General features: G+C 38.4%; 1 protein-coding gene across 8 annotated transcripts in view; it reads left to right on the top strand.

Annotated features, from left to right (window-relative positions):
* SGCD (sarcoglycan delta) overlaps nt 1–24,201 on the top strand; it is a 1,029,217-nt gene that overhangs the window by 919,225 nt on the left and 85,791 nt on the right. For all 8 annotated transcript variants that reach the window (XM_054684744.2, XM_054684747.2, XM_054684748.2 and 5 more), the window contains one exon: nt 2,664–2,736. In XM_054684744.2, coding sequence (XP_054540719.1) covers nt 2,664–2,736 — 73 coding nt within the window. The remainder of the gene's footprint in view (nt 1–2,663; nt 2,737–24,201) is intronic.

Consider the following 24,201-nt stretch of genomic DNA (forward strand, 5'->3'; position numbering starts at 1 on the left):
GGTCTCTTGACATCTGGGACACTTTGAGTCAAAAGTATGACAAAACTGAGATCTGGACTTGAATATCCTTTCTGGAGAGGAGAAGCTGGTTTTTTATTACTTATGGCAGTGGAGTGCATTTGAGATTTTTTTTTTTTTACAAGTTTACTCCCTACCTGTGCTAGGAGGGAAAAGAGCCATTGAGCTCATCTTTATGGTGATTCAGAACACTTTAGATAGATCTTGTCACATGCTTTATAAGTTCCTGATTGATTGTATGGAATTAAGTTATTGGGCAGAGAACCAGCTAATGGAAACACATTGATGAAATCATTTTTGAGAGACATTAAATGGAACTTAAAATAAAGCTGAAATGGCTTTATGGATTTTTCACTCAAACTGTTTAGGAACATTTATTGCCAGTAAATTATACTGTGTCAAAAGAGGGAATCAGTAGGTATGGTTTTAATAGAAACCTTTTTGAAATAATAAAATTGAGAATAATTCATTATCTGAGAAAACAGAGAGAGGATGGGATGGGGAAATTCATCCTGAAGGATGTTTGTCTACTCTGGAGCTTCTGGGAAAGTAAACAATGGTGTGAAAATCAGAAACCTGATAGCACTTGGAAAGAAATGGCCTTTTTGAAGAGTATTAATATCTCATCTCATTATAGATGTGAATTGTTTTGAGAAGAAAGGTGATTGAGGATTTAGCAAGCATTACTTGATGGTATAAACATTGATATTTGCTCATATCTCATAAAAAGATGAGCATGTAAAGGAGGGACTTAATCTGCTAAGGGAGATAGTCTAGAGGAGTGATCAAAGGCATCAGTTTTAGAACAGAAAGATTAGAGTTCAAATCCCACCCCTCCGACCCCTTACTCAGTCACCCCTCCCACTTCCACCTAGTTGTGTGACCATAGGAAAAATTTCCTGACTTCCCTGAGCCTCAAAGATACTAATAGTCTCCACTTCATAGGGTTATTCTGGTGATCAAATGAAAAACTAGAATATCCAGTACAGTTTCTAGTTCATAGAAAATGCTTTAAAAATGTTATTTTTGAAAAAGTCATGGAAGATCTGGATAAGAAGGATGAATAAGAATCATAAACATTATATAATATTACTGCTGGTTGCTTTGTGCCAGAGATCTCATTCAGCCTTCCAAGATTCCTGGGAGATAAAGGTACTATCAACACACTTTCTTTTGAGAGAGGGAAACTGAATATCACAGAGGTTGAACTTCATGCCCAAGGTCACTCAGCTAATGAGTGGCTTTGAAATCTTCCCCTAAGAAGTCTTATCAATGAGTTTGTCCTCCAGTATGTGGAACATATGGACCCCCACTGGCCATATGTGGGGCCAAGAACATAATCAAAGGGTATTTGGTTGGACAATGGGAGCTGAGTGAGTGGGAGCTGAGGGAGCATGAGCATCTTGTTCTTCACTTCCTTTCTACATCCAAAGCCTGTCAATCATTTGCCACCACTGCCTGTCAGAACCTATCTCCCTAGATTTTGCTGGCTTGCCATTCAGTGGGCACCAGCTTAGCCTGGCATTGAGAAAGCAATAATTTAATACTCCCATAGAAGCATCAGTACCATTTGGAAATGAGTCTAGTAGAAGCCTTCGGAACCTAAAGTCAACCTGGCTATATCCCATATAAGACCTTGTCCCTGCCTACACAGAGCTTAAGATCTGGTTGACAGAACACCACACCATTCAAAAGCATGTTCTTTGTTGAATATGATGGAGCATTTCTAGACGTTATAACAATGTAAGAGGATTATAAAAATTCACACATGGAAGTAAGATATTCTCCCCTCCTTACAGCCTCAAAGTGCACCAAATGTATAAAAAAGAAACACCTTTACTTCAAAGTACAGGACACTGCCTCAGCTAAGTTTAATTGAAAAACTAATATCTTGTGCAATTGTCTGTGAAAAACTGAGGCTTAAATGATTTGAAAACACTTTGGGAGCAGACAAATCAGATAATTGCTATCTTTATGGCTGCAAAGTTTCGACTGGTGTTGACAAGTTGTAAAGATAAAAGCTTATAGCACAGTCAAGAGCTAAATGTCTAGATTGGGTTTGGGATCAATGTTAATACTCAAAGTGTAAAAGCTCTGAACTTCAAATGATCTCTTATAGTGTTCTATTTTGCTTAACTTTTCAAGATAATAATGTAGAACTTTATTTACTGAAAAACTTTTGCTAGTCATTAGGCAAATACTTCACTGTTCTACCATCTAACCCACTGCGTAGATGTCATATGTGTTATGTGATTTGTGCCATGCATTGCAATAAGAGAGCTTTGGTTGCTGTTTTTCAAAACATTTCCAGTTGGGTGACTATTAATAGTTTCTGAGAGACAAGAGTCAGACCTTACCATTTCTAGGCATCTTTTCCTTTCTGAAGCCGAGATGGAATTTGCCTCATGGCCTCACTCTGATCTCAGCAAGAATGCTTTCAAAAGAAGTTCCTTGTTTTTTCAAAGGCTGTTTGCGTGAGTGATTCAATGCTTTCCTATCATGGAGCTCTAAAGCCAGTGGAAAAATATGTGGGTATTGGGTTGTGTAATGGATTCGCTGCATTTAGCTCCAATCAGTGTGCTGATTGTGCCTACAGGTAACTCCAGTATCTCCAATCTCTGTTTGCTTTTCTGTTTTGTTTACAGGAGCGGAGGGCACAGTGTTCCCTAAATCTATAGAAACACCTAATGTCAGGGCAGACCCCTTCAAGGAACTAAGGTAAACTTCTGACTTTGGTTTGCATTGATTAATGGCTATTGCCTTGCTCTGTGCAACTGGCCAGTGATTCATTCTGAATAAATAATAAGTGTCACAGCGTGAATACATAAATTGAAAGAGGTTGGAGAGAACCAGAAGATAAGCTACAACCGAAAGAAAATTTTCTCTGAGAACTTAAAATTGAGGATCTGGGTGGGGTAAAAGGTTGCCCACTTTGCGAAATCTAGATTCATTCATTTGGAATGTTTGTTATGTGCTGTATTTTGTGGTACCCAAAACCTATCCAGTTAGAGAACTAGTTGGTAATTGGTGCTGATCAGCCCAAAGAAAAATGATATCTAAAAGAAGATGAAGTCTAAATACAATACAGATGTCTTATTATGCAACAAGCTGTCTATTACTTGGGGTGGTATGGTACTAGAAAGAACCCCCTTCTGCAGATGTTCCAGGTGCTGATGTTAATCTTCAAATATTCATAAATGTGCTGCCTTAGCAGAGGATGACTCTGAGATGCTATGTACTCACCACCAGCAACTAAGGAAAACACAAAAGAACAGACAGATGGATAAACAGACAGACAGAGAGAGAGCCTGAAAACCATTCCAGCCACCAAACAACCATGCCCCTGTCCCTCCCCCCAAAATGTATTTAAAATAGTATGTTGAAACAAATAGAACTATTCTTTCTATTGCTTCAAGTTATTCATGATAACTGTGATGAATTCAGTGAATACTGGCTTTTTTTTTCATTTCTAGTAGTTCTTTTACCTAAAAGCAATCATAAATCGCCATATATGGCACTGAATAACTGTTTCATGATAGACATCAACCATAGGCACATGTACTTGCATTGCACAAATCATATCTACTGTTTCCTGATGCAATCTGAAGATCTATGTTTTGCTTAAAAAGCAAGAGCCATATTGGACCTAGTGTTTCTTTTAACAGAAGCACATTCTCAGTAAGTGGAAAATGTATCACCTCATTATAAAACCCATAGCATTTTTTGCAAAGCCTATAAGTCTGGGTGGCTGTAAGGAAATAAATTGGGCCAAAGGAAGAGGATAGTTGGTGGAGAATGAGAATCTTTTCATAACAAAATCCCACATAGAGTGGGCTGTATTTTTAAGATTACACATCACACCACAAGGTTCTACTTTTTACTAGCATAACTATCTTCAGCAGAGCTTCCACATGCCTGAACTTACCTGATTTTCTGTTAGCTAGTTCCTATGTTTCATATAAGGTACTGAAGCTAGAATCTTTTAAGCAAATACGTCTGAGAAAACCTGCTTTTTAGGACTCTATGAGAAAGAGTTATTGCCTGAGAGTGCAGTGAACCTTCGTATCTGTGATGGAAGAGGTCTTTTGAGACAAGCTAATCAGTGGCCTGGTTCCCTTTCTTTTCACAGTCAGGTAGAAGCAGGTTTCTTACAGAACTAGTCAGTAATTAGTGATGACTAGCCCCAAGAAAAAGTGCTGTCTAAAAGAAGCAGGACTCCCATCAACAAGTGGGCGAAGGACATGAACAGATAATTCTCAAAAGAAGACATTTATGCAGCCAGAAGACACATGAAAAAGTGCTCGTCATCACTGGCCATCAGAGAAATGCAAATCAAAACCACAATGAGATACCATCTCACACCAGTTAGAGTGGCGATCATTAAAAAGTCAGGGAACAACAGATGCTGGAGAGGATGTGGAGAAATAGGAACACTTTTACACTGTTGGTGGGATTGTAAGCTATTTCAACCATTGTGGAAGTCAGTGTGGCGATTCCTCAGGGATCTAGAACTAGAAATACCATTTGACCCAGCCATGCCATTACTGGGTATATACCCAAAGGATTATAAAACATACTGCTATAAAGACACATGCACATGTATATTTATTGCAGCACTATTCATAATAGCAAAGACTTGGAACCAAGCCAAATGTCCAACAATGATAGACTGGATTAAGAAAATGTGGTACATATACACCATGGAATATTATGCAGCCATAAAAAATGATGAGTTCATGTCCTTTGTAGGGACATGGATGAAACTGGAAACCATCATTCTCAGCAAACTATCACAAGGTCAAAAAACCAAACACCGCATGTTCTCACTCATAGGTGGGAATTGAACAATGAGAACACATGAACACAGGAAGGGGAACATCACACACCGGGGCCTGTTGTGGGGTGGGGGGAGAGGGGAGGGATAGCATTAGGAGATACACCTAATGTTAAATGATGAATTAATGGGTGCAGCACACCAACATGGCACATGTATACATATGTAACAAACCTGCACGTTGTGCACATGTACCCTAAAATTTAAAGTATAGTAATAATTTTTTTTAAAAAAGCAGGACTCTAAATACAATACAGATATTTTTTCTATGGAACAAAGCTTTTCATTACCTGGGAGATTTGGGAAATACAAGAGGAAAGGAGTTAGGCTGTCTTGGCTTTAAGCAGTGAAGTAAATCTTTTGTACTTAAAAACAAACCCAACCCAAACCAATGAAACAAAAAGACAACTCTCCAAGCATTAGCCCACTCTAGAGATGCATAGCCTAAAGAACATGGAGCAGAGTATTTGCACATGTTATGCTGAGACATAATCGTAGTGTTTGTTACACAACTTATAAACAACCCTGAAACTTACCTTTAAAAAGTTAAACCTCCACAATTTACAAGTAAATCTCCTAAGTCCAGTGCAACAAAATAAATAAATATTTTGTGTAGTTGGTCTATTTACTGTGCTTCTTCAAAAGTTATAGGTATGTCCCACAGAGGCTAGAAAGCATGAATTTTTTAAAATAATTTCAACTTTCATTTTAGATTCAGGGATACACACGCAGGTTTGTTACATGAGTATATTGCATGATGCTGAGGTTTGGAGTACGAATGATCCGTCACCCAGGTAGTAAGAGTAATACCCAATAGGTAGTTTTTCAGCCCTTTGCCTTTTCTCTTTCCTCATCTACTAGTCCCTCAGTGTCTTTTGTTCCCATCTTCATATTCATGTGTATCCAGTGCTCAGCTCCCACTTATTAGTGAAAATGTGCAGTATTTGGTTTTCTGTTCCTGTGTTAACTTGTTTAAGATAATGGCCTTCAGTTATATTCATGTTGCTGCAGAGGACATGACTTTGTTATCTTTTTACAGCTTTGTAGTGTTCTATGGTATATATGTACCACATTTTCTTTCTCCAATCCATCATTGACAGACACCTAGGTTGATTTTTGTGTCTTAGTGTTGTATATTGCAATGAATATACAAGTGCCTATGTTATTTTGATAGAACAATTTATTTCCCTTTGGGTATATACCCAGTAATGGGATTGCTGGGTCAGTTGGTAATTGCGTTGTCAGTTCTTTGAGACATCTCCAAATAATGGCTGAACTAATTTACATTCCCACCAGCAGTGTATAAGTGTTCCTTTACTCCACAGTCTCACCAGCATCTGTTGTTTCTTGACTGTTTAATAATAGTCATTCTGACTGATGTGAGATAGTATCTCATTGTGATTTTGATTAGTGGTGTGCAGCATTTTTCATGTTTTTTGGCCATGTGTATGCCTTCTTTTGAGAAGTGTCCTTTTATTTCTTTTGCCCACTTTTTAATGGGGTTGTTTTTTGCTTGTTGAATTAAGTTCCTTATAGATAATATATCTTTGTCAGATATTAGACCTTTGTTGGGTGCATAGTTTGATAATATTTTCTTCCATTTTGTAGACTGTTTAACCTGTTGATAGTTTATTTTGCTGTGCAGAACCTCTTTAGTTTAAGGAGGTCCCTCTTGTCAATTTTTGGTTTTGATGCAATTGCTTTTGAGGACTTAGTCATAAACTCTTTCCCAAGGCCTATATCCAGAGTAGTATTTCTGAGGTTTTCATCTAGAATTCTTATAGTTTGAGGTCTTCTATTTAAATATTTAATCCATCTTTAGTTAATTCTTAAATATAGGGAAAGGTAGGAGTCCAGTTTTATTCTTCCGCATGTGATTAGCCAGATATCCCAGCACCATTTATTGAATAGGGAATCCTTTCCACATGCTTATTTTTGTTGACTTTGTCAAAGATTAAATAGCTATAGGTATGAGACTATTTCTGGTTTCTCTATTCTGTTCCATTGGTCTACATGTCTATTTTTCTATGAATCCCATGCTGTTTTAGTTACTGTAGCCTTAAAGTACACTTTGAAGCTGAGTAATGTGATAGCTCTGGAGTTTTTCTTTTTGCTTAAGATTGCTTTGGGCTCTTTTTTGGTTCCATATGAATTTTAGAAATTTTTTTCTAATTCTGTGAAAAAATAACATTGGTAGTTTTTAGATTACATTGCGCAGTAAGACCATTTTAACAATATTGATTCTTTCATTGATTGATTCCATGAGCATGGAGTGTTTTCCCATTTGTTGTGTCAACTATGATTTGTTTCAGTTGTGTTTTATAGTTCTCCTTGTAGAGATCTTCTTCTTCCTTGGTTAGATGTATTCCTAGTTATTTTATTTTTTGTGTGGGGTTGCTTTCTTGGTTTGGCTCTCAGCATGAATATTACTCTTGTATAGAAATGCTATTGATTTTTGTACAATGATTTTATTTATCTTTATTGAAGTCATTTCAGTCCTAGGAGCCTTTTGGTAGAGTCTTTAGGGTTTTCTAGCTATAGAATCATATTGTTGGACTGGGTGTGGTGGCTTTACACCTGTAATCCCAATGTTTTGGGAGGCCAAGGCTGGAGGATCACTTGAGCCCAGGAGTCTGAGACAAGCCTGGGCAACATAGTGAAACCCTGTCTCTACCAAAAGAAAAAAAAAAAATAATAGCCAGATGTGGTAGTGATGCATGTCTACAGTCCCAGCTTCTTGGGATGCTAAGGCATGAGGATGGCTTGAGCCCAGGAATTTGAGGTTGCAGTTAGCTATGATCACACCACCGCTCTCTAGCCTGGTGGCAGAGCAGGACCCTATCTTTCTCTCTCTCTCATATACACACATACACACACACATACACAGAATCATATTGTTAACCAAGAGAGATAATTTGACTTCTTTTCTTTTTATTTATTTCTCTTGCCTGATTGCTCTGGCAAAGACTTCAGTACTGTGTTGAATAGAAGTGATAAAAGTAGGCATCCTTGCCTCATTCCACTTCTTGAGGGGAATGTTTCCAGCTTTTGCCCATTCAGTATGATGTTGGCTGTGTGTTTGTCACAGATGGCTCTTATTTTCGGGGGGTATGTTCTTTTGATGCCTAGTTTTTTGGGGTTTTTTCGAGGGTTTTTCTCATACAGGGATGTTGGATTTTATTGAATGCTTTTTCTATATCTCTTGAGATGATCATATGGTTTTTGTTTTTCATTCTGTTTATACGACGGATCACATTTATTGATTTGCATATGTTGAACTATCCTTGCATCCCAGGAATAAAGGCTATTTAATCATGGTAAATTAACTTTTTGATGTGCTGTGGGATTTTGTCTGCTAGTATTTTTTTTGAGGATTTTTGCATGTGTGTTCATCAGGGATATTAACTTGCAGATTTCTTTTTTGTTTTGTCTTTGTGAGGTTTTGATATTCGGGTGATGCTGGCTTCCTAGAACAAATTAAGGAGGAGTCCTTCCTCCTCGGTTTTTTGGAATAATTTCAGTGGAATTGGTAACAGCTCTTCTTTGTACATCTGGTAGAATTTGGCTGTGAATCCATCTGGCCTGGGGCTTTTTTTGTTAATAGGTTTTTATTACTGATTCAGTTTCAGAACTTGATATTCATTCTGTTCGGGGTTTCAACTTCTTCCTGATTCAACCTTGGGAGGCTGTGTATTTCCATGAATTTATCCATTTCCTCTAGATTTCCTAGTTTGTGTGCATAGAGGTGTTCATAATAGTCTTTGAGGATCTTTTGTATTTCTGTGGGGTAGCTTGTAATGTCACCTTTGTCATGAAAACATAAAAATATTTTCTTATGTAATTCTAAAGCTTGCTTTTTTTTTTTTTTTTTTTTTTTTTTTTTTTTTTTTTTTTTTGCCCCTGTTGTTCAAACTGTGGTAGCCCGGACTGAGTCAGGGACCTAGAATGTCATAATTTACCTCCTTCATCCTTTTGAAATTTTTTAAAATGGTGTTTTATAGGAGTATCTCTGACCAATTGAAAAGATGACCAATTATTGATAGATTAGCCCAGACCAGTGTGTCTGTGAATGTTTTATATTTGTCATTTCATGGTGCCACATATTACTCCATGCTATTGATTGCTATTGACCTTGGATATTGTGTAAATTGTTAATGAACTTGGTGACTGACTCTTCTGGTCTCTGACTTTAGCACTGGGCCAGTCTTACTTGGCCACATTCACACTGCTATGTCTTCTAGATTTAAGAAAATAGAGTAATTTAAGTGAGGTTCCTGGACTTGTACTAGCAAACAGAGCTAGACAGACTCTTGAGGTGAAGCAAAAGTGGTCCATTCTTCAGTGGTAGCAAAATGGAGGGAAAAGAGCACTGTGCTAAGAGTTGGGCGCCTAATGCCAACCCACTGTAGGGGCCAAGGGAAAGCTTCCCTTTCACTATCTGCAGATTCACTAAAAATCAACTGACAGCAGGCAGATTGATGGCAGAAAAGTCATAATAAAAATTTTACTTTAATATGTATAGCACAGGGGGATTGTAGGAGAACAATTACCCAATAACCCAATGAGGTACAGATGCTTATATGCCTTTCTTCACAGGGGAGGGGAGATGAGGAAAATGTAGCACTTGTGGAATAGTAAATGATTTTAGGGCAAAATAAATGGACCTGGGGAACATAGAATGGTCTGGGAGAAAGTTTGTTGGGCCTGCAGAGCAGATAATGTCTGCCAAATGATTCTCTTTGGAATACTGAATGGGACTGAAACAGAAAACAGTGGTTTGTGACAGAAATTGGTCCAGGTGTGTTGCCATACTTAGGTCTTTCTTCCTTCAGTATGAGTCATTAATAAAAACTCAGGGAAGGAACCAATGGTAATTGTTTTTTTCTTTCCTTTGCGGGGGGTCCAAACTTTAGGCAGATAAGGGAACTTCAGAAAATAGCTTCTTCCAGACTCTCTGCTGGTCTCCAAAGGCCTTAAATTTAAAATAGCAAGCCAGGGTGTCATATTTTGAGGTATTAGTTTCTGAGTCCTAATATCCCTATGTGGCCTTGAGCTAATTGTGGAGCCCTGCTGTCTGTGAAAAGGCAGGGCACTTCTAGCTCTAAACAGCTAATCCTGTTATATTATTTTGACTCTTGGTTTCAAAATAATTTTAAAGTTAAAAAAGAGTTATAAAATTTATACAGATAATTCTCATCTGCCTTCACCTAATTTTCTCCAAAGTTAACATCTTACATATCTGTGGTATAGTTACCACAACTAAGAAATTAACACTGTAGTCCTATAATATCATGCTTTACATGAGATTTATTTCAAGGAATGAAATCACCTGAATAACTTATAGATTTAAAAATATGTAAAAAGGACTTTAACAGAAAAGCTCTTTGTTAAGAGGTGAATTTATAGATCTTTAAAGTTCTCACTGCAGTTAAGTTGGAATGTTATTTTTGAGGGTTTTTTTTCTTTAATATTCTATACCCAGATTTTCTTGGTCTTACTTGTCAATAATGGAAAACAAATGGATTCAAAAGACCACAACCTATTTAGACACAGACTGTCTTTTAAAATAGACAAGCAGAAACTTAAATATACATGTTCCTTACCTAATCAAATGTGAGAAAATTACATCTATTTCAAAACGCTTCTCCATTGAGTAACATTTGTTTTCCTCAAACCTCTGTCTTGGCTGCTAGAGGTTTTCTGTTTGTTCTTATTTTGTTGTTGTTTGCTTGTTTGTTAACAAAAACCAGATTTAAGGCCTCTGGCATTTCTTCCTAGAAGATGTCAGTTAAAGGAGAGGTAGCTTCCTCTTTGCTACAGTTTTGGTTCATTGCCTTTTTTTGGTTTGTTTTCAGAGTTACTATATTTACTGTATTTGCAGTCTTTGGTTAAGATGCTTGTAAATAATCCAGAGTTGAGCTCAAATTTTCAAAAAAACAAAATGCTTTTCTCCAGACAAATAATGAGTGTTACAAAGGTCTATGCCAAATATCCATCTCAAGTAATGTTTATTGACTTTATTCTTGCAAGGTAGTTCTGAAGTAAAGACACTTTGTTCTGGATTCCAGACTATACTTGAAATTATACCAGGCACTGTAACCATCCCTTGAAATACGAAAAATTCATCTTGAATTGAAATCGTATTTTAATAAATTCATGATCTTAAACTATGAATATCTTAAATGTTCACTTATTCACTGTTTTTTTTTTCCCTCCTGAAGTCTATATAAAGACAAATGGAAAAATCACTGATCTCAGGCTGTTCATGATCTGAAACAGGAAATAGGCCACTCAGTTTTGCATATGTATTTTCCATAGGAACAGAGGCTTCCTTTGAATGCCTTCCTTGCTCTGAAGATTCCTTTCAACTGTAAAGTTTCCTTGTAGGATTCTGATCCTACGAGAATAGGAAGTAGACTGTAAAATCTTCTTTCTCAGGTACATGCCACGGCAAATGTTAAAAAAGAGAGAAAGTTATATAGACTACCCAAAGCTTGGAGGGAACCATGAAATATCAAGTCAAAATGTCTTTATAAAAGAATTCTTCATGTTCACAGTCAGCTAATATGCTGATGTGCTCTTACGTTACATAAAATTATTTACATAAAGTAATTTTTAAAAACCCACTTGGAATGCAGAGATAAAATGAAAACTCAAATAATTGATAGTTAAAGGGAATACAACAGAAATGTCACCGCCCAATACAATACCGTGTGATAATTAATATGGAGATATGAACCAAGCCAGAGAATAATGGAGAATTACAAAATCTACTTAGAAGCATTTAGGTAAAGTTGCCCAAAGGAGATGGCATTTTGATTGAAAGAAGAGAGAAGAGAGAAAAGGTAAAAACCAACAAATAGGTCTTAGAATTCAAAAGGAATGGTTCTCTGGGGCCATTTAGCATGGGAGCAAACAGCCCAACATATTTCTGTAACTCCTCAAAATGTTACTGGGTATTTACAAAAATTGATTTTTGTAATGTAATTTTCCTCATAACAATTGTATTCTTTAAAAAATTGTATGATGGCAATTTCAGATATGGTTGCAGGAAACTTTAAAGATTGTTACAAATTTTAAAAATCAGTGCACTACTTAATTTAGAACTAAAAATTTCACTAATCTCAAATCTATTGAAAAGAGCTTGAAATAAATAAGGTATTACTCTGTTACTGTTTATTTTTCCCCATAATGCTACCAGGGTTTAATGACAAAGCAGAAAGATTCTACGATACATCTATTACTCCCACTATTATGCACTTGAACATCCTGTAGGGTTTCTTTTTGTTGTTGTTGTTTTGTTTTGTTTTAATAGAAACATAGTAAATCTGAACTCCTTTGGGAATGTGTGAGATTTAAAGTCTGTGTTTATCATTGGGAAACAAGGATTAGACAAGGCTTGCACAAGTTGACAAAAATGAATTTATTTCTTTAATTTTATGTTAGGATGTCTATAGCCAACTAAATATTTATAGGCTCTCTGTGATTTATAAATTTAAACTATCAAAACAGTCTATTAGAGCCTTAGGGGTGAATTAATTAGAGGCTTGGTAATTCTCCGCACACCACTGACAGTTACAGTACCAAAATATTGGATAAATAGTCTGACTTTTTTTTTCCTCTCTTTTATTTTATTTTATTATTATTATACGTTAAGTTTTAGGGTACATGTGCACAATGTGCAGGTTTGTTACATATGTATACATGTGCCATGTTGGTGTGCTGCACCCATTAACTGGTCATTTAGCATTAGGTATATCTCCTAATGCTATCCCTCCCCCCTCCCCCCACCCCACAGTAGTCCCCGGAGTGTGATGTTCCCCTTCCTGTGTCCATGTGTTCTCATTAAAAACATACAGGTTGAGGCCAGGTGTGGGGTGGCTCATGCCTGTGATCCCAGCACTTTGGGAGGCTGAGGCAGGAGGATCACCTGAGCTCAGGAGTTCCAGATCAGCCTGGCCACCATGGTGAAACCCCATCTCTACTAAAAATACAAAAATTAGCTGGGTGTGGTGGTGCATGCTGGTAATCCCAGCTAGTTGGGAGGCTGAGGCAGGAGAATCACTTGAACTAGGAGGCGGAGGTTGCAGTGAGTTGAGATCATGCCACTGCACCCCAGCCTGGGTGACAGAGTGACTTTGTCTCAAAAACTAATAATAAATAAAAATTAAAATTAAAAAACCATGCAGGTTGGGTGTCCCAAATCCAAAAATCCAAAATCCAAAATGCTCTAAAATTGAAAACTTTTTGAGGACTGACATAAAGCTCAAAGGAAATACTCATTGGAGCATTTCAAATTTCAGATTTTCAGATTTGGGGTGATCAACCTGTAATGCAGGTATTTCAAAATCTGGAAAAATCCATAATTCAAAACACTTCTGGTCCCTTATTTCAGATAAAGGATCCTCATTATGTATAAACATATATATTGAAAGTGAGAAAGACACATACAAAGAGACAGAGAGACAGAAAGACACAAGGAGGAGTGTATATTGAGCTTGGTACATGGTATGTGGGGCAGTATGACTGATACCATTGTGGAAGAAATCCGTAAATTTTCTCCCTTTTGAACAGTTTGCAAACATGTTCTGTAATTGTCTTACTCTCTACTTCTCTCCCTTTCCCCACACACCCCAGCGATCCATGTACTTAAAGTTTTTAGTTTTGTTTTGCATTTATAGGATTAATAATTATTTGGTCATAAGCACAAATACTGAAGTGATTACAGGAGAGTTAGAAAACTATAGTGGACCAAATAACAGCATAGTTATTCAAGGGCCTTACAAAGTAGAATTGTGAACAGCATCCATGTTGGTCAGTAGTCTGTACTCTGAAAGCATCCTGCCCTGGGTTTGAATTTGGCCTAAATGCCTATCCGCTTTGTGAATTTGGGCAAGTCTCTTAAGCTCTCCTAGTCCTAATGCCTAGAACACAGGACGAGTTCTGAACATAACCTCAACAAATATTAGTTTTTTGGAGGAAAAGGCAAGCAGCTGTCTTTCATCAGGGCTCAAGAACTCAGACAGGAATTCTGAGAGCTTAAAATGTCATCAACCAGTACAAAGTTTGTATCAAATCATGGTAACCAAAAATTCTCTTTCAATTAAGAACAAAATAACTACTGTGCTTACATTTACTATTAACAACATGCACATAGGAAAGGATATTTCAACTAACAGAGTTCACGTAACCTTAGAATAACACACAGTTCCATAAATCAGATCCATTGAACTATGTGAACATATTAACGTGTCATTATGTTGCCTCTATTTTTTCATTTTGCCCAAAACCCAAGTGACTTCATCACAACTGTCCTCACTGCATGTTGTGTAGTACTTGCCCAGAAAACAGGAGGGTCCAAGAGCCACAGACTAAGGCATGATATGATCCTCTTGATTTTAAGGTCATCCTGTTTGAATTCCTCAAACTGACATGCAGTTGTCTCTCTTTCAAGACTAGTTAACCCAAATATTTATGTAGCTTTTCTCCTTTTCTTTCCTTTCCTCTTGTATCCCAACATTCTTCCTTCCCCTTTTCCCTATTAGTATCGTACTATAGTTTGAATTTAACTACATATTTCATTTTTCTCCCTTATCCCCAGTATTTCTCCAGGATGCCTTTTCGTTCTGGAGTTCTCTTAGAGTGTAGAAGGCAAAAAAAATGGGGCAAAATAACAGTGATGCTTCAATATTTGAGCCATTTCCATCTTCTCCCTTGATATATTTATCTAAAACTCTTTTACAAATGTGACAGAAATTATATTTTGAACAAATTAAACCTATGTGCTGTATATTCATCTTCTCTATACATTATAGCTCTTCCATTAGAGACCAGGGAAGGATACACAGCAAATAACATCAAAGGGGAAAATGAGGCAAGGATATAGGGAAGTTCATTCAGAAAGCAGGAAGAAGTTGAAAGCCCATCTCTTCTGTTATCTGGTGAAGTGTAGGAAGAAGATGGGACATATAGGAAAAGCAAGGGGTGAAATGTATGCCCTGATGATGTCTCTCCTCTGAGTCATGGAGGAGGGAAGCCAGTTAGATAGGGCTTAAGGAAAGTCGAAAGCAAAGGGTCATTGCATATTTTCAATTGAGACCTTAAGAGGAGGCCAATTGCAAGGTGGTCCCATACCAGCTGGATTGTTAAGTGGCTGGAGCGGAAAAAAGGGCCTGGGTCAGCACTCTTGAATCTCCTTCAACTCCTAGAGGAAGGGTGAATGGTTTGTCAAATGGCCCACATGGAGTCCTGTCAAGGAATGCTAGTGGACAACTGGTGGTGAAGGCCTCTAGAGAGACATCCTGCAATACGGCCGAAGGTTCAAAGTAGATAGTCCAGCTTGTGGGTGGAGTGGGAGGCATACCCAGACCTCATGGTCTACCCACACCATTCGCAGCTGATCGTCAGTGGGCACTGAGTGGGTCCAGAGATCCCACCACCAAATCCACTGCAGACTTCAGCACAGACTGTTAGCCAGACACTAGATGCTGATTAAACGTACATTTCCTGGAATCTGAATTTTCCTTATTCTTGTCATCAGGAGATCACATAAGCCCCCTCCCCTCTATCTTGATAATGATATCCTTAAGAAGGAAAGGAAATTTGAAAGACTGGTTATTTATCTTAAAGAATAAATGTAAACTTTTGGATCACAGAGAGGTTGACAAAATAAGCTCAATTTAATTTTTCCCCACAATCCATAAGGATAAGCAGTTTGAAAGAAAAAGTAATTCAGGTAAGGACAATAAGGAAATGCTGTTTGCTTTGCATGGATAAAGATGATTTGTCAAATGACCAGCCTTCAAGACAGGGTATTATGCCAGTCATAAAGTATCTTATGTGATTTCATTGAGCTTTAAAGGCCATAATTCTTCTCCTCAGTATCATGTAGGAAGCACAAATATGATCAAAGGAAAAATGAAACACTTTCAGAATCCATTGTTAGGCACCTGCTATTCATTATTTTCATTTCTCTGTGGGCCTTGAACCAGGATTGATCGGAACTGTGGTCCATAACTGATGCTCTAAACATCCTCCTCAAAAGCAGTCCTAGATTTTTTTTAATCTTTTAAATTTAAGTAGGTATTGGGGGAAATGTCTTGAGTACCAAAACGTTTCACAAGCCACTCTCAAAATCATGACTAGACATTACTAGACCATCTATGAAAGCTGGAGCTATTAGCGATGTGCAGTGATTGTCCCTGTCACAACCAGCCCGTTTTCACCTGGATTTGAGAGGGGCAATGTGACTACATCATTCTCATCATTCCCAGACAAGTGGATTTTACTTAAAAATTAAAATTATATCATCTAGATTAATTTTAATATAAAGGATTAAAATATGAAAAAACCCAAAAAGATAAAGATCATAATGAGAGGGTATAAAATTGTGCTTTTATCCATGTGGTCAGGACGGACACGACATTTTAAAAATAAATGATAATCTCTCAGCTTTTTAGAGCAGAATGGGCAAGTGTGTTTATTTCCCGAAATTCCTAAGTTGTGGCCATTTTCTTCCTCAAACAGAGTAATGTGATTTTATTATTGTTTTTAACTTGATTAAAATGTCAGCCACTGTCATTTATTATGGAAAGTGTATGGGGTATATTCTGTTATTCTTCAGCAACACGCAATTGCTTTCTACTCTTCCTTTTTTTCCCCTCAGTGGGATGCCCCTGCTGGGTGTATAGACAGAAAATCTTGCTTAATTACCCCTTTCATGATCCTGGCTTGAAGCCAGCCTTGTTTTATTCCACTTATAACCTTTTCAAAACAAAGAGTAATGGGAGTTTAGAGGAACAAGCTGACAACAGTTTTTACCTGAAATAAGTTGAGAACCAGAAAGTACATTTTTAAAAAATATCAGCCAAAGGGGTTCTTATTTTTTCCTCAATCCAGAACTTTCCATGGTTTATTAGACTATAATATGAATGAGAGTAAGACAATCAGATCTCAGGGAGAACTAGATAAGCCTGTCTAATTTCCTGGCCATGGGCTATGTGCCATGTTGGGCTAGATGTCCTTCCTTGTTTGCTGTCCTTCAGTGGCTGTCACTAACTTGAAGGTAAAATTTCAAAGCAATAGCATTCATATACAATCTTAGCCATTGGTCGAGTCATCTGCCATTATTACCCTTTCCCCCTCCTTTCACCTTTTCTTAGTTTTTCTTCCTCTGCCCTTTCCCTATTTTCCATTCCTTCCACTAAGCATGTAATTCCTGCTGTCATATTTTAATTTCCAATGTTCTTTACACTATGGTGGTTTCCTTTTATAGCATCCTGTATTAATTTCATAGAGATACTGTCTTCTTTTTTCTTTTTGAGTCTATTAATGATAGTTTCTCTCAAGTTTCTTCTGTTTTCCACATTAAAAAAAAAAAAGAAAGAAAGAAAGAAAAATTCAGGTCTCTGGCTTTCCAATTGGAGCTTTATCAATTGGTTGGTGATTCATGGATATCTATTGATTCTTTTTTTTTTTTTTTTTTTTTTTTTTGTGAGACAGAGTCTCGCTCTGTCACCCAGGCCGGAGTGCAGTGGCTCAATTTTGGCTCACTGCAACCTCTGCCTCCTGGGTTCAAGTGATTCTCCCGCCTCAGCCTCCTGAGTAGCTGTGATTACAAGCTCACACCACCACACCTGGCTAATTTTTGTATTTTTTAGGAGAGAAGGGGTTTCACCATGTTGGTCAGGCTGGTCTCGAACTCTGGGCCTCAGGTGATCCACCCACCTCGGCCTCCCAAAGTGCTGGGATTACAGGCATGAGCCACCGTGCCTGGCCCTATTCATTTTTAAGAATGAAGCAGTAAGAGTCTGCTGGAAAGTTTTGTGTACATAGATGGGACTTACTGGGTGGCAGGCTTCTAGGTAGAAGCATGAGCTGGGATTTTTAGGTGGATGCTTTGTGTCAGTGCATTTTGCATTGTCATAAAGGAATACCTGAGATTGAGTAATTTATAAAGAAAAGAGGGTCATTTGGCTCACAGTTCCACATGCTGTGTAAGAAGCATGGCACTGGCATCTGCTAGGCTTCTTGTGAAGCCTCAGGAAGCTTTTACCTGTGGCAGAAGACAAGAGGAGCCGGCATGTCACATGGCAAGAGAAAGGGAATAAGAAAGAGATGCTGGGCTCTTTAAAACAACCAGCTCCCATGTGAAATAATAGAGTGAGAACTCCACTGTGAAGGCACAGTAGAGTTTACTTATTAGGGACCTGCCCCCATGACCCAAACACCTCCTCTAGGCCCTGCCTCCATCACTGGGAGCCACATTTTAATATAAATTTGAAAAGGATAAATATCCAAAATATATCAGACCCCAAATGTCAGAATCTGTAGGTGTTTTCTCTTGGGCTGGTCATTTTCCCCAGAGAGAAATCCTAATCCCTTGCTTGGGATACATCTGGTTGTCAATATTGTTCATATTGGAGTGTTGGAGGTTTCACTCTTAAATATGTAAGTTTTCATGTAATTCCATTTTTAGTCCAGCACTGCTACCCTCAGCTGTCCTGGTATCACAGATTCCAGAGTTAACCTCAAGTCTTAAACAGTGAGGGTGGTCTGGTTGCCAGGATGTACATAGTGAAGAAACAGTCTCTAGGGGTCTTATGGTTTCCCACAGAGACCTAAACAAATCTTCCTGAGTGCAGCCCCACCAGATGCTCCCAGCCACAGAGGTGCCTGGTAGCTCTGATTCCTGGGCCTGGCCATGAATTTACAGCTTGAATCAACCCACAGCTCTGTCTTCACCAAACCCACAGGCTCTTAGCTTTTAGCTTCCCGTCATCTGCCAAGGAAATTACTATTTGTTGCTTGCTTTTCAACTTCCAAAGCATTGTTGACATGTTTCTTCTGTTCTTTCTTCTTCTCTCTCCCTTCGTCCCTTCATCCTTACAGGTTTGGGTCATTTTAGGGTCCATTTATAGCCATTGTATGAGTGTTTCAGGAAAGAGCAGAGGTAGACAAAGGTGTTCAGTTCAGTGTTTAATCAGAAGTCCTCTGTCCCCTGTCCGTAGGCTTTAGACATCCTGCCCTTCTCTTGTTTGCTGTAGAGTGCCTTAGAGCCTTTATGTTGCCGTTCTCTTTTCTTGAAGCACTCGTCTCTACTTTTTTCTAGATAATTCTATTTATTTTTCAAGTCTCAGCTTTAATGTCTTTTCCTAACCTAAGGACATCTTTCTTGGTACACCCTGGGCTCACTGTACTTCCCCTATTACACATATACGCAGTGCCCTACACTTCTTCATTTTTGGATTCATTGACTGAAATGTCTTCCACCTTTGCCATTGTCTGCAAGGGGTTTCAAGTTAGATGAATCATTACAAATCCATTCCCCTCAAAAGTGTGTGTTCAGCCAGCATAAAGATAAGGAACTGTCTGCAACACATTGTTTATGAAGGAGGGCTGTCAAAGCTTTCTTGGGGTCTGTAGTTATGCCTAAGCACATATTTATCCCATGGCTTTCTTTTTTCTATTCATAATATATCATTTCCAAAAGAGAATAATCCATTCCTCTTTCATTTACTGAAAGCAGTTTTAAAACTTCACATTCCTTTTTTGTTCATGGGCTGTGCAATAGTCACGCTTCAGCAGAACTGTGCTTAATTTGAAGCCCCTGGCCTACAGTTCCTATTCATCTTCTCAAGCATGGTTGTCGTAATTCACAGAGGAAGGCCAAGTCCTCTTTTACCCAGTTATACCTTTCATTGCCGCTTCCTATTCACAACGGAAGATGAGTTTCCAGTTCTTTGAGCTTTTTTCACAAATATAACCTGACTCGTTAATGATAATTTTCCTTGCCTGGCATCTGGGCTCAAACACACTCACTCCAGAATAACAAAGCACAGAGGAATTTGAATCCCTTGACAATCCAAGCACCATGTCCCTAACCTTGAATAGAAAATAGATGCTAATAAATTCAGGGTCTTAAAAATGTGAATTATAGTCATTTCACACTTCGTGGCAGCTTCATGCTGAAGAAATAGCTTAAAACTTAATTACAATGCTTGTCCCTTCCTTAAGTGCAGATGACATTCTTCAGATAGATTTTTGCCATGACATGTGAGGAACAGAGTTTAGAAGCTAATAAGTTATTCATGATGGAGAATATTGACTGTGTACTGATTAGAGAAAAGTGTTGACACCTTCCTAACATAATGCATCTGTCTATTAGTGTATGGTTCTCCCTCTGGCCCTCATAGAATGCTCTTTGGGAAATGATGAAAATGCCATTCAGCCTTTGAATGCAGATGTATGTATTAATAGCATATGTGCCTGATGAGTGGGATTAAAATGGAGAGCAGAAGGCGTTAGGCTTCTTCTGATTGCCTACCCCTGCAAATGACTAGGCTGCTCTTTGATAGCCATTTGTGAGACACACAAACATAATGGATTGGACATGGCCCACTTTTGGCATTTGAAAAGCTATGACAACACATTCAATACTTTCATGGCTAATTGTAAAGCAAGAAGTCAACTGGAAAAGGATGATGTATGAAGGATTCTCTTCCCCGTTACATATAATCCCATAGTGTGAGCCATGCAGCAACTAAGTTAAGAACAGGCAAAGGCATAATCCCCCTGTCTTTGTGCAAGGTGTGATGCTGTTACAAAAAGAGAATTTTCCTCTTTATTCTTATGCCTTAGGATGGCTCAGGAGTGAGAGGGGCAGAGCCAAAAGTGAAACAACTTGATATAAGAAAGCAGTTTCTAATGGACTGAAGTGGTAAACGATCTCCCATAGTCACGGACATCCCATCACTGAGAGACTCAAGGCAAGGGGAGACTATCATAGCAAGACTATCATAGAGATGTGTCAAGCATCAGAAGGAGAGAGGATTTTAACTAAATAATACCCAGGTCTGCTCTCATATGAAGACTCAGGCTTCAAGTGCTGCTCAAAAATACAGTTAGACCAGGAACCTCTCATTAAGTTAAAATTCCTTGCAAAACACTATTCCTTGAGTAGTTGAAGGACAGAATCTGTGACCAGCATCGACTCCTTTTTGTGCCTTATACTATGGGTGTTTAGAAAACAGTTCAGATTTTTCTAGTGGTTTATAAATTTCAAGAGGGCATTTTCAGAAGTACTCCTCTAAGAATTTCCTAAAGCAGAATGGGACGCAGTGACTTCATTCCCATTGTATTGATGAGAAAACTGAGAGGTTAATGTGAAATGCCTCTTGTTTGCCATAATGAAAAGTATATCCTTTCTCACAGCTCCGTAAGACTTTAAAGTGTTGGTGGGCGACTCAGAATCTCCGTGATGGCAGCACTTGGTAAAGATGAGCAGAACCGTGGAGTCTGACTGCTGGACACCAGATCCTGCCTTTGTCACCTCCCACAGTGTGACTCTGGCAAAATTTAAAATCCTCTTTCTGTCTCAGTTCCCTCATTTGTGAAATGGGACAAGAACAGCACCAACCTCAGAACAAATTTTTGAGAATTAAATGACATAATACATATGAACTACTTCAAACATTACCTAGAATGCGGAGCTTAATAAATGTTAATTTCAGGGGCTTCATTTTTGAAGCAACAGATTGTTACTTATTCTTGAGAAAGGCCAAGGAACTGGTCCCAGTGACCAATAATGTGCCTGTATCTTCTTCCTTATAGATAATGGTCAGCAACAGGTTAATAGCCTATTTTGTACCAGTCCAGATAATCAGGACAGCAATAAGACAAGGATGGACCAATTAATTTGCCAGGCTGGTCCCAAAATTAAAACTGAACTTTAACCCTGCTTGTGAAATGTTCTCATAGCAAAGGTATTTGCCTTTATATGAAGGCATGAGAGAGCCAAACTGTTGCTAAGGAGAGACAAACTCAGAAACTTAAGCACTACATAGACAGGATGAAGTGGTAAGCACTGTGGCTATGAATAAAAAGGTGAGTTTTGTAAGCATTCATACTGCAAAGAGTTTTTGAACTTTTTCTGAATTTAATTGCAGTATGGTGAGAGACAGGGTGGCAGCATTGTCTAAGAATGAAAAAGAATAGAATTTAAATATTAATGTTCAAAAATCTAACTCTAATACTATAGTGTGATAGTGACCAAAATACTTTACTTCCTGACTCCTTCAGCCATTTGTAAGAAGGATATGACTGATTAAATCAAGCTCCTTAGAGAATCAGACCAAGCAGAAAATCTCAGAAACAAGACGCCTTGTCTGGCTACGTTTTATTCCTGTTGCCAACCGCTGCCAGGAATCAATAGCTCTCTCTTAACCATAGCATGGAAATGAAATTACACATTAAACGCTAATGAGATTTATTTAATTTTTCAAATGGAATATTTTGTATTATCCAAGAGAGTGTCCATTTATTTTTCAATACATTCGTACAGTTTTTGATCCTCCATTAAGTTGCGCCCTTATGAGTTATATTGTGTTCTTTACCCTGAAAGCCAACTGGGTACCTATTTTTCATGTGGCTTGGGTAGACTTTTGTCTCATAACCCCAGGTTGTTGCCACAGAACTCCTGGTTCCTGCCTGCAACCTGTTGCTGGCCCAGGCTAACCTATAAGATAAAGTGACTGCTGTGTTTTCTTCCAGGAATATTAATTATTTTTGGTAATAACAGGTAGACACCCTCTGTAACCATTAAAAGCAAACCCCAGCAGTATTTTTCAAAGGGCTGGTGTCACTTGAACAGACACTGCGAATGAGTTCTGCTGGATAAATAGCACATGGTCAAAATGCTGGTTTCAGGGGCTTTCTGGGGCGGCTCTTGAAACAGGGTTGAGGGCTTTAGCTTGGGACCTCAAGACAAGGTAAGCAATGCTGGCCTTGCGGTTCGCGAACAACTCCCACATCCCACCCAAAAACCTTGATGAGCCCTGGGGATACAGCCTAGGAAGAAGGAAAAGGGACAGCAGCCTCAGAATGTCATTTCACAAGGTGAACCCATTCAGAAGGCTTTGAGATGACATCTGATGCCAAAATCTGTACATTTCAGCTGAATGGGTGAACTCTAGCTGAACTTGCCATGCTAAACACATAAATACCACCCAACTGAATGCATTCCTTACACAGATATTTGAATGCTTGCTATGTGTCTGCCTATATGTGCTAGGGAATCAATGATGAGCAAGACAGATGTGGTCCCTGCCCTCATGGAGTCTGTGTTCTAGCCAGGGAGACCTTAAATACCTAGGCAAGGTGATCAGCATTTATTGAGCACATTCCTGGGCCTACCATCAGTCTATTTCCTTTGTAAATATTATCTATTTAAACGTCTCATCAGGAGAACCTCCTTTGGGAGAAGGCTCTGTAATCATCTCCATTTTCCAGATGAGGAGTCAAAGACTTATAGAGCTTCAGGGGCATGCAGGAAGATGTTGAAAGAGCCATCCCATTACTGGGTATATACCCAAAGGATTATAAATCATGCTGCTATAAAGACACATGCACACGTATGTTTATTGCGGCACTATTCACAATAGCAAAGACTTAGAACCAACCCAAAGGTCCATCAATGATAGACTGGATGAAGAAAATGTGGCACATATACACTATGGAATACTATGCAGCCATAAGAAAGAATGAGTTCATGTCCTTTGCAGGGACATGGATGCAGCTGGAAACCATCATTCTGAGAAAACTATCGCAAGGACAGAAAACCAAACACCACATGTTCTCACTCATAGGTGGGAATTGAAGAATGAGAACACTTGGACACAGGGTGGGGAACATCACATACCGGGGCCTGTTGTGGGGTTGGGGGAGGGGGAGGGATAGCATTAGGAGGACTACCTAATGTAAATGACCAGTTAATGAGTGCAGCACACCAACATGGCACATGTACACATATGTAACAAACCTGCACGTTGTGCACATGTACCCTAGAACTTAAAGTATATAGATAAAAAAAAAAGAGTCTGGTGGAAAAAATTTTATATTTGCCTGACATTAGCCCATATTCTTCTTGCTAAACCCTACTACCATGCAAAAGGAGTCTGCTCTCAGCTAGGGGACAGTAGGAATCTCAATGTCACATTGCATTTCTTATTATTTCTACTGCATTCATTTAGGAAGGTTTTCAGACTTCCTGATTAACTAGAAATAGCCAGAAAGAGTGAAACACCTATCTCCATGGCCTTTTGCATCATGTAATTATTATTTATTTCCTTGCTTTATTGTTCATCTTATTTATTGGGTTGTAAATGCTAAGCCAGTGATTCCCAATGTTTGTTTCATTTGGGGACCAGCTGGGGAGTTTAAAAATAATCCTGATTCCTGGTCCACATCCCAGAACAATTAAGTCAGAATCTTTAGGAGTGTGACCTAGACATCAGTAGTATTTAGAACAGGCCTGTGGTGCCAGATGATACCAGGCTGTGGCTGAGGTTGAG

Source organism: Pan troglodytes, chromosome 4, assembly GCF_028858775.2.
Source record: "Pan troglodytes isolate AG18354 chromosome 4, NHGRI_mPanTro3-v2.0_pri, whole genome shotgun sequence".
Classification (NCBI taxonomy): Eukaryota; Metazoa; Chordata; class Mammalia; order Primates; family Hominidae; genus Pan; species Pan troglodytes.